This window comes from Haliaeetus albicilla, chromosome 30, assembly GCF_947461875.1.
Source record: "Haliaeetus albicilla chromosome 30, bHalAlb1.1, whole genome shotgun sequence".
NCBI lineage: Eukaryota > Metazoa > Chordata > Aves > Accipitriformes > Accipitridae > Haliaeetus > Haliaeetus albicilla.
This window is the reverse complement of record NC_091512.1, coordinates 2,481,232-2,496,797: the sequence shown is the minus strand read 5'-3', so window position 1 is coordinate 2,496,797 and position 15,566 is coordinate 2,481,232. Positions and strand designations below refer to the sequence as shown.

At 50.3% G+C, this 15,566-nt stretch overlaps 1 protein-coding gene across 1 annotated transcript; it reads left to right on the top strand.

Moving 5' to 3' along the window:
- The first annotated feature begins 14,355 nt into the window (after window positions 1–14,355).
- On the top strand, window positions 14,356–15,345 carry LOC138682978 (olfactory receptor 14A16-like). The gene has a single exon (XM_069774500.1). The coding sequence runs from the start codon at window positions 14,422–14,424 to the stop codon at window positions 15,343–15,345; it is 924 nt and encodes a 307-aa protein (XP_069630601.1). The 5' UTR covers window positions 14,356–14,421.
- The last annotated feature ends 221 nt before the right edge of the window (window positions 15,346–15,566 follow it).

Sequence of the window (15,566 nt, the reverse complement as noted above, 5' to 3'; positions counted from 1 at the left end):
AGCACGCCCATAGGGACAGCTGGTGGACTCCAGCACATCACAAAGGGTTCCGGTAAAACACAGGAGTACCGGTGGGTATACCGATACTACCGCGGAGTACCGGTGGGGGTACCGGTACTAGACCCGAAGTACCGGTGGGGTACTGGTACTATCCCAGAGCATCAGGTAGGGATACCGGGCCTACCCTGTAGGGTTAGGTAGGGAGGCCAGTTCTAACCCTGCACGCCTGTAGGGAAAGCAGGTGTACACCGGAGCACCAGTAGGGGTTCCGGTACTACCCTGGAGAACCGGTGACAGTATCGGTACAACCCTGCAGTAATGGTGGGGGTAGCGGTACTACCCTGGAGCATTGAGAAGAGACACCAGGCCTACCCCAGACCGTCAGGTAGGGATACCGGGCCTATGCTGGAGGGTCAGGTACAGAGAACGGGTCTAAACCTGCACGCCCGTAGGGACAGCTAGTGTACTCCGGCGCATCACAAAGGGTTCCGGTACAACCCCAGGGTACCGGTTGGGAAACTGGTTCTACCCCGGAACATCAGGTAGGGATACCGGGCCTAACTCAGAGGGTCAGGTGGGAAGGGCGGGTCTACCCCCGCGTGCTAGTAGGGTCAGCAGGTGTACCCCGGCGCATCAGTAAGGGTTTCGGTACAACCCCGGAGTACCGGTGGGGGCATCGGAACTACCCCAGAATGTTGGGTAGGGATACCGGGCCTACCCCGGAGGGCCGGGTAGGGAGGCCGGGTCTAACCCCATGCGACCATAGGGAAAGCAGGTGTACCCCTGAGCACCAGTAGGGGTTCCGGTACTACACTGGAGTACAGGTGATGGTACCGGTACAACCCCGGAGTACCGTCGGGGGTAGCGGTACTACCCCGGAGTGTCAAGAGGAGACGCCAGGCCTACCCCGGAGCATCAGGTAGGGATACCGGGCCGACCATGGAGGGTCAGGTAGGGGGGACGGGTCTAACCCTGCGCGCCCGTAGGGACAGCTGGTGGACTCCGGCGCATCACAAAGGGTTTCGGTACAACCGCAGAGTACCGGTGGGGGCACGGGAACTACCCTGGAACGTCGGGTAGGGATACCGGCCGTAACGCGGAGGGTCAAATAGGAAGGGTGGTGTCGTGGTTTAACCCCAGCCAGCAACTAAGCACCACGCAGCCGCTCACTCACTTCCCCCCCATCCAGTGGGATGGGGGAGAAAATCAGGAAAAGAAGTAAAACTCATGGGTTGAGATAAGAACGGTTTAATAGAACAGAAAAGAAGAAACTAATAATGATAATGATAACACTAATAAAATGACAACAGTAGTAATAAAGGATTGGAATGTACAAATGATGCGCAGGGCAATTGCTCACCACCCGCCGACCGACACCCAGCCAGTCCCTGCCCCCCACTTCCCAGTTCCTAAACTAGATGGGACGTCCCATGGTATGGAATACACTGTTGGCCAGTTTGGGTCAGGTGCCCTGGCTGGGCATGAGAAGCTGAAAAATCCTTGACTCTAGTCTAAACACTACTGAGCAACAACTGAAAACATCAGTATTATCAACATTCTTCACATACTGAACTCAAAACATAGCACTGTACCAGCTACTAGGAAGACAGTTAACTCTATCCCAGCTGAAACCAGGACAGTATCCACCCCTTATTCTATACCATTGACGTCATGCTCAGTTCCCATACCTTTAGTTACATTCTCATCAATCATCACCACCTTTCCATCCCTTTGAGACATATGAACAATGCTATATATATATATATATATATATATATACACATATATATATATATATATAAAAAAAAGTATACACACAGAGAGATATCAGTTCTTTAGTTCATGTGTTATGTTCATAAAATATTTGTTGAGTTCATTTAGTTTCCGACTCTGGGCTCCATCTGTCATACCAGTCTGTCTGGGCAGCAGGGATGGTGCAAAGTCCTCTCAGTCGGTAGAGCAGAATTGTGCTTCAGTGCGGTGTGACGAGCAGATGACATTTGATGCAGCAGGAGGATGGTGTGCACCATTGGATTGTTCCATGCTGGAGTCAGTTCTGGTTCCACCTCTACTGCGCTTTGCTCAGTTTTATCACAGCTCTTTCTTGCTCGATCCAAGTGATTCTTACTATAGTACTATGGATATAGCATATAACAATTATAGTAATGATAACATACAGTAGCAGGGTTATATAGCAACTGATATCATACAGTTTAATTCTGGCTATTTTCACCTAAAACCAAATCCCCTTGAGGCACACATCGGACTTCTCCATCTTTTTGCATCACCCACCAAGTGCACCCAGGCCCTTGAGCAAAAACAATCCCACGAATGGGTTTACCTTTGCCTGAGGCAGGAGTAACCCAGACTGTTTTCCCTAACATATTTTTCATGTGCACTACAGGGACTTTATCCCCTTCTACAGTATGTAAAAATTCTGACTGGGCAGGGCCACTCCAATTGGCAGATCCTCTGGTGTTGACTAACCAGGTGGCTTTGGCTAAATGTGTATCCCAATGTTTGAAAGTTCCACCCCCCATTGCTCTCAATGTAGTCTTTAACAGTCCATTGTATCGCTCAATTTTCCCAGAGGCTGGTGCATGATAGGGGAGGTGATACACCCACTCAATGCCATGCTCTTTGGCCCAGGTGTCTATGAGGTTGTTTTGGAAATGAGTCCGTTGTCTGACTCAGTTCTTTCTGGGGTGCCATGTTGCCACAAGGCCTGCTTCTCAAGGCCCAGGATAGTGTTCCGGGCAGTGGCATGGGGTACAGAATATGTTTCCAGCCATCCGGTGGTTGCTTCCACCATTGTAAGCACATAGCGCTTGCCTTGGCGAGTTTGTGGGAGTGTGATATAGTCAATCTGCCAGGCTTCCCCAAATTTATATTTCAGCCATCGCCCTCCATACCACAGGGGCTTTAACCGCTTGGCTTGCTTAATTGCAGCACATGTTTCACAGTCATGGATAACCTGCGCGATAGTGTCCATGGTCAGGTCCACCCCTCGATCTCGAGCCCATCTATATGTTGCATCTCTTCCCTGATGGCCTGAAGTATCATGGGCCCACCGAGCCATAAATAGCTCACCCTTATGTTGCTAGTCCAGGTCCACCTAAGCCACTTCAATCTTGGCAGCCTGATCCACCTGTTGGTTTTTTTGATGTTCTTCAGTGGCCCGACCCTTGGGTACGTGAGCATCTACATGACGTACTTTTACAACCAGATTCTCTAGCCGGGACGCAATATCTTGCCACAGTGCGGCAGCCCAAATGGGTTTACCTCTGCGCTGCCAGTTGCTCTGCTTCCATTGCTGTAACCACCCCCACAGGGCATTTGCCACCATCCATGAGTCAGTATAGAGATAGAGCACTGGCCACTTTTCTCTTTCAGCAATATCTAACGCTAGCTGGATGGCTTTCACCTCTGCAAACTGACTCGATTCACCCTCTCCTTCAGCAGTTTCTGCAACTTGTCGTGTAGGACTCCATACAGCAGCCTTCCACCTTTGATGCTTTCCCACAATGCGACAGGACCCATCAGTGAACAGGGCATATTGCCTCTCATTCTCTGGCAGTTTATTATACAGCGGGGCTTCTTCAGCACGTGCCACCTCCTCCTCTGGCGACATTCCAAAATCTTTGCCTTCTGGCCAGTCCGTGATCACTTCTAAAATTCCTGGGCGACTGGGGTTTCCTATGCGAGCCCGTTGTGTGATCAGTGCGATCCACTTACTCCACGTGGCGTCAGTCGCGTGATGTGTAGAGGAGACCCTCCCTTTGAACATCCAGCCCAGCACTGGCAGTCGGGGTGCTAAGAGGAGCTGTGTCTCAGTACCAACCACTTCTGAGGCGGCTCGAACTCCTTCATACGCTGCCAATATCTCTTTTTCAGTTGGAGTATAGCGAGCCTCGGATCCTCAATATCCTCGACTCCAAAACCCCAGGGGTCGGCCTCAGGTCTCCCCAGGTGCTTTCTGCCAGAGGCTCCAGGTAGGGCCATTCTCCTCAGCTGCAGTATAGAGCACATTTTTAACATCTTGTCCTGTCCGGACTGGTCCAAGGGCTACGGCATGAACAATCTCCCGTTTAATTTGTTCAAAGGCTTGTTGTTGTTCAGGGCCCCATTTAAAATCATTCTTCTTCTGGGTCACTTGATAGAGAGGGCTTACAATCAAACTGTAATTTGGAATATGCATTCTCCAAAACCCCACGACACCTAAGAAGGCCTGTGTTTCCTTTTTATTAGTCGGGGGAGACATAGCTGCTATTTTATTACTCACGTCCATTGGGATCTGACGACGCCCGCCTTGTCATTTTACTCCCAAAAACTGGATCTCCTGTGCAGGTCCCTTGACCTTACTTTCTTTTATGGCAAAACCGGCTTTCAGAAGGATTTGGATTATTTTCTTCCCTTTCTCAAAGACTTCTTCTGCTGTGTTGCCCCATACGATGATGTCATCAATGTATTGCAGGTGTTCCGGAGCTTCACCTTTTTCCAGTGCAGTCTGGATTAGTCCATGGCAAATGGTGGGGCTGTGTTTCCACCCCTGGGGCAATCGATTCCAAGTGTACTGGACACCTCTCCAAGTAAAGGCAAATTGTGGACGACACTCTGCTGCTAGAGGGATTGAGAAAAATGCATTAGCAATGTAAATTGTGGCATACCACTTGGCTGCCTTTGACTCTAGCTTGTATTGAAGTTCTAGCATATCTGGAACGGCAGCACTCAGCGGTGGCGTAACTTCATTCAGGCCACGATAGTCAACTGTTAGTCTCCACTCCCCATTAGACTTCTGCACTGGCCATATGGGACTATTAAAGGGTGAGCGAGTTTTGCTGATCACTCCTTGGCTCTCCAGTTGGCGAATCAACTTGTGGATGGGAATCAGAGAGTCTCGGTTGGTGCGATATTGGCGCCGGTGCACCGTCATGGTAGCAATTGGCACTTGTTGTTCTTCAACCTTCAGCAACCCCACAATCGAAGGGTCTTGAGAGAGACCAGGCAGGGTAGACAGCTGTTCAGTGCCCTCTGTCTCCAAGGCAGCTATGCCGAAAGCCCATCGATACCCCTTCGGGTCCTTAAAATACCCCCTCCTGAGATAGTCTATGCCAAGGATACACGGAGCCTCTGGACCAGTCACAATGGGGTGTTTCTGCCATTCATTTCCAGTTAGGTTTACTGCAGCTTCCAATACAGTTAACTCTTGAGATCCCCCTGTCACACCAGAAATACAAATGGATTCTGCCCCTTTATAACTTGACGGCATTAGAGTGCACTGTGTGCCGGTGTCTACTAGAGCCTTATACTCCTGTGGGTCTGACGTGCCAGGCCATCGAATCCACACAGTCCAATAGACCCGGTTATCCCTTTCCTCCACCTGGCTGGAGGCAGGGCCCCTCTAATTCTGGTCAGAGTATTCAGTATTCACTTCTCATAAAATTGGCTCAGAAGTCCCTTCAAGAGGATCAGAAATAAGATCAGCCCTTCTACTCTGTTTGGAAACTGGAGCGGCATTTTTCCTGGTAGAATCCCCTTTTGTGGTGGTTTTTCCTCGCAGCTCACATACCCGTGCATTTAGGACCGAGGTAGGTTTTCCGTCCCATTTCCTCATGTCCTCTCCATAATCACATAAGTAAAACCACAGGGCACCTCGTGGTGTGTACCTTCTATATTCTCTCTCTTGGGCAGAAGAACGCTCACTCCTAATAGCTGAGACATTGGTCCTTACACGTGTGGAGTAGGATATATCCTCTTTGAATTGGTGGAAATCCTCAGACAGCTTCTCCACAGCTGAAATGCAGGTTTGAAGGAAGGAGGAGAGATTTTCTTCGTACTGACGGAGTTGGCGAGCCACTTCATCCACCATCGGTGCCTCTTCGTCTTTCGAGGTCATTATTGCCAATGTGCTGGCATAGGACGATGGTGCGCTGCATACAAACTTCCGCCACATGGGTCGTGTGCATTGGACTTCCTCTGGATCTTTGGGTAATTGTGGATTGTCCGGGTCATGATGAATCGTCTCTAGCACAGCTAATTCCCTCAGATATTGGATACCTTTTTCCATGGTGGTCCACTTGCTTCATTGACATATAACATCTTCCTTAAAGGGGTACCTTTCCTTGACACTTGACAGGAGTCGCCTCCAGTGGCTAATGGCTTGTGTCCCTTTTCCAATTGCCTTGTCAATGCCACCTTCCCTGGCAAGCAATCCCAGCTGCTTGGCTTCCCTACCTTCTAATGCCAACCTATTAGCCCCATTGTCCCAGCATCAGAGGAGCCAGGTGATAATATGCTCACCTATACAGTGGCCAAAATCTTTTCGCATATCCCGCAGCTCACTCAAGGATAGGGACCGGGTTATTACCTCTGGTTCTGCCTCTTCCTCCAGTTCCCGTGACGACCCTGGCTCACCTTCATCCTTCGCTAAGCGAACTGATTTTTTTGTACATTTCCTTTTCTGTAAGGGGGCAACTGATGCTGGTGCAGGTTGTTCCGCTGGTTCAGTTGCAGTATCGCTCACTGGGTTTTGGATAACCGCAGTGTCTGTCGCCGAGGTTTGGGTAGCAGCAGTGCTCGTCGCCAGGGCTGGAGGGGTCACACTGCCCGTTGCCAAGGTTTGGGTAGCTGCTGTGCTCGGTGCCGGGGCTGGAGGGGCTGCAGTGCCTGTTGCTGAGGTTTAGGTAGCCTGAGTTCTCATCTCCGGGGCTGGAGGGGTCACGGTGCCTGTCGCCAAGGTCTGGGTGTCTGCAGTGCTTGTTGCCGGGGCTGGAGGTGGCCGCAGTGCTCATCATTTTGTTGTTAGGTCCAGAGACCTTCTCTTCCCCTTGAGGGTACTGAGTGGTGTCGAACAGGGCTCGATAGGCACGGGCCAGGCCCCAGCACGTTGCAGTGATTTGTATCTTTCTGGAGCTGCTGGGGTGACAGCATACCTTTTCCAAAGAATTTACTAGTTCTTCTGGATTCTGCACTTGTTCAGGGGTGAATTTCCAAAACACTGGAGGTGCCCACTTTTCTAGGTACTTGCCCATACTACCCCACACACCCTGCCACTCATAATTATCCAGCCTCGGGGCAGGTCTCTGGGTGATCTTCTTAAATAGTTATTTAACCTTAAACGAGAGCTGAACCACGTTCAGAAGCATGGTAATTCCTAGCAGTAGGGCTAGGACCGTGCTAGTCCCAACACCCCAAGAGTATTTAAATTTTTCAAAACTCTCAAACACCATTGTAACTGGACTGAAGGAGAAAGGAGAGGGGAAGAAAGGTACCCCACCCATAGACTGGTTTTCCATGGAGGAAAGGTAAATGGTATAATTATTAATAGTTTCCCACAGATGGTTTCTGCAGTATAAAGGTGACAATGCTGAGTGCAAATACCGTATTAATCCCACAGCCGATGACTTTATCATACCATAAACCAGTGTTATACAAAACATCAAAGTGAAAACCTTAATCCACCTCCCACGCATGATAAGCAGCAGAAGAGGAACTACATACAGCAAGCGAGGTGATACATAACAGAGCTTTAGAAAACAGAGCAACAACTCTAAGAACACATAAATCAACATAATGACCAGTGACTATTAGACGAATATAATGAATGTTTATAACAAATTTGTTTTAACAAGCTCTGGTCAGGTTTGTTGTTATCTCAACCCTTTGTGCCCCACGTCGGGCGCCAAATGGACTGTTGTGGTTCAACCAAAGCCAGCAACTAAGCACCACACAGCCGCTCAGTCACCTCCCCCCCGGCCCCCCAGGGATGGGGGAGAAAATCAGAAAAAAAAGAAGTAAAACTCATGGGTTGAGATAAGAACGGTTTAATAGAACAGAAAAGAAGAAATAATGATAATGATAGCACTAATAAAATGACAACAGTAGTAATAAAAGGATTGGAATGTACAAATGATGTGCAGGGCAATTGCTCACCACCTGCCGACCAACACCCAGCCAGTCCCCGAGCGGCGATTCCCTGCCCCCACTTCCCAGTTCCTATACTAGATGGGATGTCACATGGTATGGAATACCCTGTTGGACAGTTTGGGTGAGGTGCCCTAGCTCTGTCCTGTGCCAACTTCTTGTGCCCCTCCAGCTTTCTCACTGGCTGGGCTTGAGAAGCTGAAAAATCCTTGACTATAGTATAAGCACTACTTAGCAACAACTGAAAACATCAGTGTTATCAACATTCTTCACAAACTGAATTTAAAATATAGCACTGTACCAGCTACTAGGAAGACAGTTAACTGTATCCCAGCTGAAACGAGGACAGTGGGAAACCCCATCTCCCAGGCTGAGAAAGGCGGTCAAGATGCAAACATCTGCAGTGTCCACTTGTTACTGGCCTCCAGGCAGTGTGTGACCCATTTTTCATGACCAACTGAGCCTGACTATCAATCCCAGTTCCTGCCCATCTCTATATCCATCCATCCATCCATCTGCCTATCCCTCCCTCCCTCCAAATGTCCTGGACACATTAATAGAATAAAAGACACCCACTGATCTCCCTTCATCCAGAAACCCAGCCCTTTCATCCTAGAAAGCAATGAGGTTTGTCCACCATGATCCACCCTGTGTAAATCCATGCTGGCCATGCCCGGTCACCTTCCTCTTCATCTTCCCAGAAATAACATCCAGGAGGACACGCTCAGGGACACACTGTTCTCCAATATGACGTCAAACAGCCTGTTGTTCCCCTGGTGAACCTCTGGTCTGTGTTGGAAGAGAGCTGTCAACTTCTTTGGAAGCCATCAGGGACTTGTCCTGATCTCCAGGATCTGTCAAAAGTGATGCAGAGTGAGCCTCGCCACAAGAATGGCTTCCTCCCTCCCCAGCCTTGGAGGATTCCCCTCTCCTCCCAGGGGCTGTTCAAGGCTGACGTTGCTCAAGTAACCTCTGACTTATCCCCACTCACTGCTGGTTGTTTTCCTCCAGGGTCCTGTTGCCAGTCGCAAAGGCCTGGCAGAAGTCACAGCCAAAGAAGTCATTCAGTTCCTCAGCCTTACCTGCTCCTACACTTTGGAAGTTCAGCAGCAGGCCCACATGATCCCTGTCTATTCTTTTACTGTTAATGAACTAGTATCAGCTCATCTTCCTGCCTCTATCCTGCCCTGCATCTCTCAAGCCAATGGGACCTTTGGCTTTGGCATCATCCCTACGTCCTGGGACAAGGTTTGTACATTCTGTCGGCAGCTTTCCCTGCTTCCACCTCCTGCCTGCTGCCTTTTTGCCCTGGAGCTCAGTCAGTTCACACAAGCAGCCTTCTGAGATGGTTGCTTCTCTTCAAGGGTATTTGGGGAGATCCTTCTTGTGCTTTAAGGAGGCTGTTTTGTAAGGCCTATCAGATTTCCCATGCTTCTTTACACTTAAGAGCTGCTTCCCATGGCACCGCTTGTCTCAGTCTCCTGAGTGTGTCCAAGTCTTCTCCTCTGGAGTCCCAGGTCTGTGCTCTCCTGCTGGCCTTGCTCACTGCCATTTGGTGTCTCATCCCCCACTAATTCATGGCCATGACAGCCAAGACTGACACTGAATATCATCACACCCCTAACCAGCTGTTCCTTGTTGGCCAGAATCAGGTCTAGGTGAGAATCACCCTTGGTGCCCACCTGGCAGCTGTCTGAAGAAGTTGTCCCAATAGCCAACTTCAGGCTGTTGGCACCCTGTTGCTTTGCCTTGCCAGGGAATGCCAGGGCACTTGAAGTTGTTCACCACAGGAACCTGCTCATGAACCTGGAGACTTCCTGGGGCTGCTGACAAAAGACTTTTTCTGTTTCCTCTTCCTGAGGAAGCAGTCTGTAACTGCAAACACAAGGCCACTCTTGCTGACTCCTGCTCTGATCCTAAATTACAAAAGCTAGTCCAACCTGTTGTCTGTCACATAGAGGACCCCCACAAATCCAAGCTTCCCCTTCATACAGGGGGCATAGTCCTCATCCTCTCTGCTGCTTGCTGGGTAGAGCCTGTATCCCTCCATTGCAGCACCACAGCTCAGCAAGCTGTCCCACCACGTCTCGTTTAATCCAAAACCATCATAGTTTTGTGACAAGCCATGGGTCTGCAGGTCCTCCTGGCAGTGCATATTTGGGCCGTGGCATCCCAGCTGTGGCAGTGTACTGGACCACAGACTTCTCACAGGGAAACATGAACACTGGTCCACACCAGAAAAATATTGAACATCGAGTTATAAGGGCTGCGCTGCGCTGCACCGTGCTGCACGTACAGCACGGCCATCAAACCTGTGTTACGCTGCACTAATCCATTGGCCACAGGACAACCTCAGCAGCATATTACCACACGAGAGCCTGCAGGCAGGTCCCACTCTGTACTGGACATCATGCCTCCTGCCTGGCCTTGCCTGTATCTAACAGTGCAGCAAAACATTCTCATGAAAACATCATTTCTGTTTGACTGTTGAGACGATGAGTAGAGTTGTTCCCTTTAAGAAAATCCTATAGTAGCTTGAATGACCAAAGCAGGAGACGGTCTTCTATGGATGGGGTCTGCATGGTTTGCTGCATTTGGGCTGAAGGCCCGTTCAATGCAACACCACCTGGGGTTCCCACCATCTGAAGGGGCCTCAGATGATCTGCATTGTTCTTTCCTTATAGTGTTCACGACGGTGAACATAATTTTAAAATGTATCTCACAGTGTCCGAGTTCCTTTCTTACTGGAGTCATAACAGACCAGCACCTCCTCGAGGAAAAAACACTCTCTCAGCACCCTTGGATGCAGCCCCTATGGTTCCCATGGACTGGCAAGGGTGTAGTTTGCTTGAGTAACCCCATGCTTGGTCCCCACCCACTGCTGGTTGTTCTCCTCCAGAGTCCTGCCTCACAGCTCAAAGGCCTGGGAGACCTGGCTGGTATTAACCGAGGCTGTGACGTAGAGTACCTCAGATCTATCTTGACCTACTCTTCCTCTGTAACAGTTCCTGAAGTATCAAAAGTTCATCCTGGTGCCCTTGAAATCCTCTTTGAGCTTCCACTGAGTTTTGATACGGACCATTGCTGTGCTTGGAGGATGATGTGCTTGAAGACAAGATGTATCCAGGCACACTCTGAAAATTCTTGGTCTTTTCATTGACTGGATCATCAAGGGAGTGAGTAAAAACCCCTGTGTGGCATGCTTCCTGTTCATGCACTGCCTGCAGCTCTTGGGTGGAGAAGGAGCAGACCTTGCCTGTCTGATGGCATGCGATGACCGATGCCTCTGACTGATGGCTTTAGTGTATGGCAAACAGGCACCAAATCGTACTTTCTGTGATGCCGTCTGGAGTCTCTGTGATATACCAGCCACTCTGAATGGGAATTGCTTTCCTGCAGCTCCTGTGAGGTCCCTGCCAGCCTTGGCATCTCGAGTAGCTCTGTGGGCCTCGATTTGGACATTAAACAGAGGACCTGCCCTGAATTCTGTTAGGCAGTGTGGGGACGAACCTGGGACAAGTGCCATTATAGTCAGTGGAGGTATAGTAAATTCAGCTGATGGAAAAGAGGGAGACCCAGCTGTCACTATGGTACATGACTGCAGTCGTTCATAGGAATACCTGTATTAACTGCCATGAAGATAAGGAGTAGGAAAAGCTTCTTTTGGCCTTTAGTTGGGCATAAACTGTCATGTCACTTGGCCAAAGGAATTTCCCACCAGGCTCATACAGGATTCCCAAGATGTTGCCCTGTCTCTATGAACTTCTGCGTTACAGTTTGCTGTTACCTACATGTATCTTGGACCACCTCTGGCAGTTCAAATGTCACCAAGTTTATGCATCTGAACACCTGACTCCTGCCTTTCCTCTCCATTAATTCAGCTGGGAGCTGAGACAAGGAGCTCCCATGCAGGTGTCCATTTTGCTCACACGTGAAGTGAGGCAAGAGGAATCCCACCTCCTGTGGCTTTGTGGTGTGCATGGGAGGGAGCTGAGCCTCCTTCAAATGCCATCAGTAGAAACGCAGGACGAGATGCCTCCATTGACCCATGGATCCCTTCCCTCAGCAGGGGTAAAGGAGATCCCTGCCTGCCTCTCTCTGGGTATCCTGTCTAACAATAAGACCAAAAAAAGTGGCATGTAAATAAAACTTTGTCTCTGAGAGGAGAATTTTATCTCGGGAAAGAAGTGTCTGTCTCTAGCTGATTGAGGCATCACCAGTGTTTGCTTCACCCTGTTTCCCAGCAGGTTCCCCGTGAGCACGAGGGACACCTGGAGGGAGCCCAGAGGGGGCAGAGAAAGTGCTGCCTTGGGCTGGTCCTCTGCTGCTGAGCTGGGCTGGGCTCCTGGGCTGGAGGGAGCTCATGGCAAGCAGGCAGCACTGCAGAGAGACAGCTCTGCCCAGGAGCAGCTCCTCTGCAAAGCGCAGCAGGGCTGAGGGCACTGCCTGCAGGCACCGAGGGGAGAGAAGTGAGGCAGAGAGAGATGTTAAAGGCAGTCTGGGGTGGGAGGACAGAGAAGAGCTGACTTGCAGAAAAATCTTCACAGCCCTTAACAGGGTAAGTGTCTTGCTGCAGGGCAATGCAGCTGTGGTTCCTGGAATGACCTCCTAAAGCTGGAACATCCCACAGCCTATAGGATCTGTCAGGAGGACTCTCACAGTTTGTGCAGTGTAGAGAAAAAAGGACGTGCTTTGGAGCACAGCTTCCCTGCTGCACCCTCAGAGGGACAGGGCATGTCAGCTGCCTTCACCCGGGGATGGCTGCAGAGTGTGAAGGTGGGTGTGCAGCCAGGGGTGCCCAGGGCTGTCCTTCTGAGCAGGGTCCTTGTGGCCCAGGGGGCTGTGTGCTGGGGCAGGGACTCTGCCGCTGGTCAGGGTAAGTACTCTGCCTGCCTGGGCATCTCTAACAGCAGAGTGGGGAGAAGCTGTGGGTGGAAACACAACTTGGCAGCAGGTCAGGGTCCTTCTGCTGACAAGAGGGTGCTGTGTGGATCAGGGCTGCTCACAGCTCCAGATCACCCCAGCGGCATTTCTAAGAGCAGTTTTCAAGGGGAAGGTCAAAGCAGGGATTGCTATGAAGTTAAGGAGTTTTCCTGAGTTTGTGTTTTCAGTTTCCTACAGTTGGGGAATTTTCAGGACAAATGGAAAAGGAGCTGTCGTGCTTGAACAGCTCACTAAGACTCCTGAGCTGTAACTCTGAGGGATCAGTAAGTCTGATAGGAGCCTCCTGAAGTAGAGCACAGGGACTGAGAACAACTGCCTGGCTGTGCTGGTGTCTGGGAGGTGGCATGTACAGCTGGGTAAGGGTAACTCTTTCCTGAGACTTCAGTTGTGTCTCCCTTTGCCTCTCTGAGCCAGTCAATCACTGCATTTTTCCTTGCTTCTCCACTAGTCTGTGTTATTGCTACTGTTACCCTGTTCCTGCTGTCAGGCTCTCTGGGGGTGGGAGTTTCAGCTGCAGAGTCACACACTGATCTTGTGGGTCCTCCCATGCAGGTGTGACCATGGGAACAAGGTTACAGGTGTCCAAGCTCTCCTCCAAGCTGTGGGGCTGAGGGCAATGCAGCCTGTGTCATTCCCTAGGAAATGAGCTGACTCTCCCTTCCTGAGATACCATCATCAGGACACTTGGCTATTTTCTTGGGGTGTCATTGCACATTGAGACGTGCCCTCCAGGATGCAGATCTGTCCCGTAGTGTCTTGGTGTTACCTGAATGCCCCATTGGGAAGTACAGAGACACTATGTCTGATGAAATGCTGTTGGATTTGTCAAATTAACCATGTGTGTCCTTGGCAAGAGGTGGGGTGCAGAGCCCTTGAGACAGGGGGAGACACTTGTTGTTGGACAGTGGGTCTCTCTGCTTTCAGGAATGCCTGGAGTCTTTTCAGGTTAACACGGGTGTGAATACCCTCCATCTCAGAAAGGTGAGAGCCTAGGGTATCTGGCAACAAGACAGAATGACAGACCAGCTCTCCTCGCTCTGCACTAAGCCACAGGCAATCCTATTGCCTCACAGGACACACTTTTAGTTTTTTCCAAGTGCAGCAGAAATGACGAAAGTTTCTGAAATCCAAGAATATTACCAGGTGAGATGGGGAGGAGCTGTAACATCCCCCCTTCCCCCCCAAATACTCTTTTGATTGTGGTTTCTGAGCCCTGGGAGTGCAGGTGCTGACAAGCACTTTTACATTAGGAGCAGATTCATCTGACCAATTCAAACACCAGGACTCGCCCCCCCCAAAGGACACCATTCCAATAAAGCCACTGCTACAGAGCAGGGCTGACTCCTTGACAGCCAGAAGGGAGAAGTCCTGCTCCTCACGGCACACTCAGCCAGCACCAACTAGAGCTTCATCCACAGAGAGATCTCGTTGAAATGGAAAAAATGCGGTGAACATGTGTTATGAGAAATGGATTTGATTTTGGTCAGAGAATAATGACCTAACTTGTCATTGCCCTTGCCTCCCTGTTCAGTGCTCCACACCCAGAGGCAGCAGATGTCCAACAGCAGCTCCATCACCCAGTTCCTCCTCCTGGCATTTGCAGACACGCGGGAGCTGCAGCTCTTGCACTTCTGGCTCTTCCTGGCCATCTACCTGGCTGCTCTTCTGGCCAACGGCCTCATCATCACCACCATAGCCTGTGACCACCACCTCCACACACCCATGAACTTCTTCCTCCTCAACCTCTCCCTCCTTGACCTGGGCACCATCTCCACCACTGTCCCCAAAGCCATGGCCAACTCCCTCTGGGACAACAGGGCCATCTCCTATGCAGGATGTGCTGCACAGGTCTTTCTGTTCATCTTTTTGATCTCAGCAGAGTATTTTCTTCTCACTGTCATGGCCTATGACCGCTACATTGCCATCTGCAAACCCCTGCACTATGGGACCCTCCTGGGCAGCAGAGCTTGCGTCCACATGGCAGCAGCTGCCTGGGGCAGTGGGTTTCTCAATGCTGTGCTGCACACTGCCAATACATTTTCACTACCACTCTGCCAAGGCAATGCTGTGGACCAGTTCTTCTGCGAAATCCCACAGATCCTCAAGCTTGCCTGCTCAGATGCCTACCTGAGGGAAATTGGTTTACTTGTAGTTACTTTCTGTTTAGCTGTTGGGTGTTTTCTTTTCATTTTGCTGTCCTATGGGCAGATCTTCAGGGCTGTGCTGAGGATCCCATCTGAGCAGGGACAGCACAAAGCCTTTTCCATGTGCCTCCCTCACCTCGCCGTTGTCTCCTTGATTACAGGAACTGGAATGTTTGCCTACCTGAAGCCGCCCTCCATCTCCTCCCCATCCCTGGACCTGCTGGTGGCAGTTCTGTACTCAGTGGTGCCTCCAGCCTTGAACCCCCTCATCTACAGCATGAGAAACCATGAGATCAAGGATGCCCTGAGAAAACTAATCACTGGATGCTTTTGAGCAGCAATAAACTGTCTGTTTTTTGCATAGGACTCATAATATATCTCATTACAGGGTCAGCCTCTTCTGGTGTTTCTTGATAGGCCAGCAGCAGGAACATGGCTGGGAAAGGGACTGTGAGGTCACTTCTTTCTGAAGGAGCTGATAGGTCAGCCCTTGAATCATGGCTGGCATATGTGCTTTGATGCTCACATCTGCCAGTGTCTCTGACAGGCCAGCAA

Bases quoted from the DNA above. Each gene is read 5' to 3' on its own strand.
- LOC138682978 (XM_069774500.1), top strand. From the start codon at position 14,422: ATGTCCAACAGCAGCTCCATCACCCAGTTCCTCCTCCTGGCATTTGCA.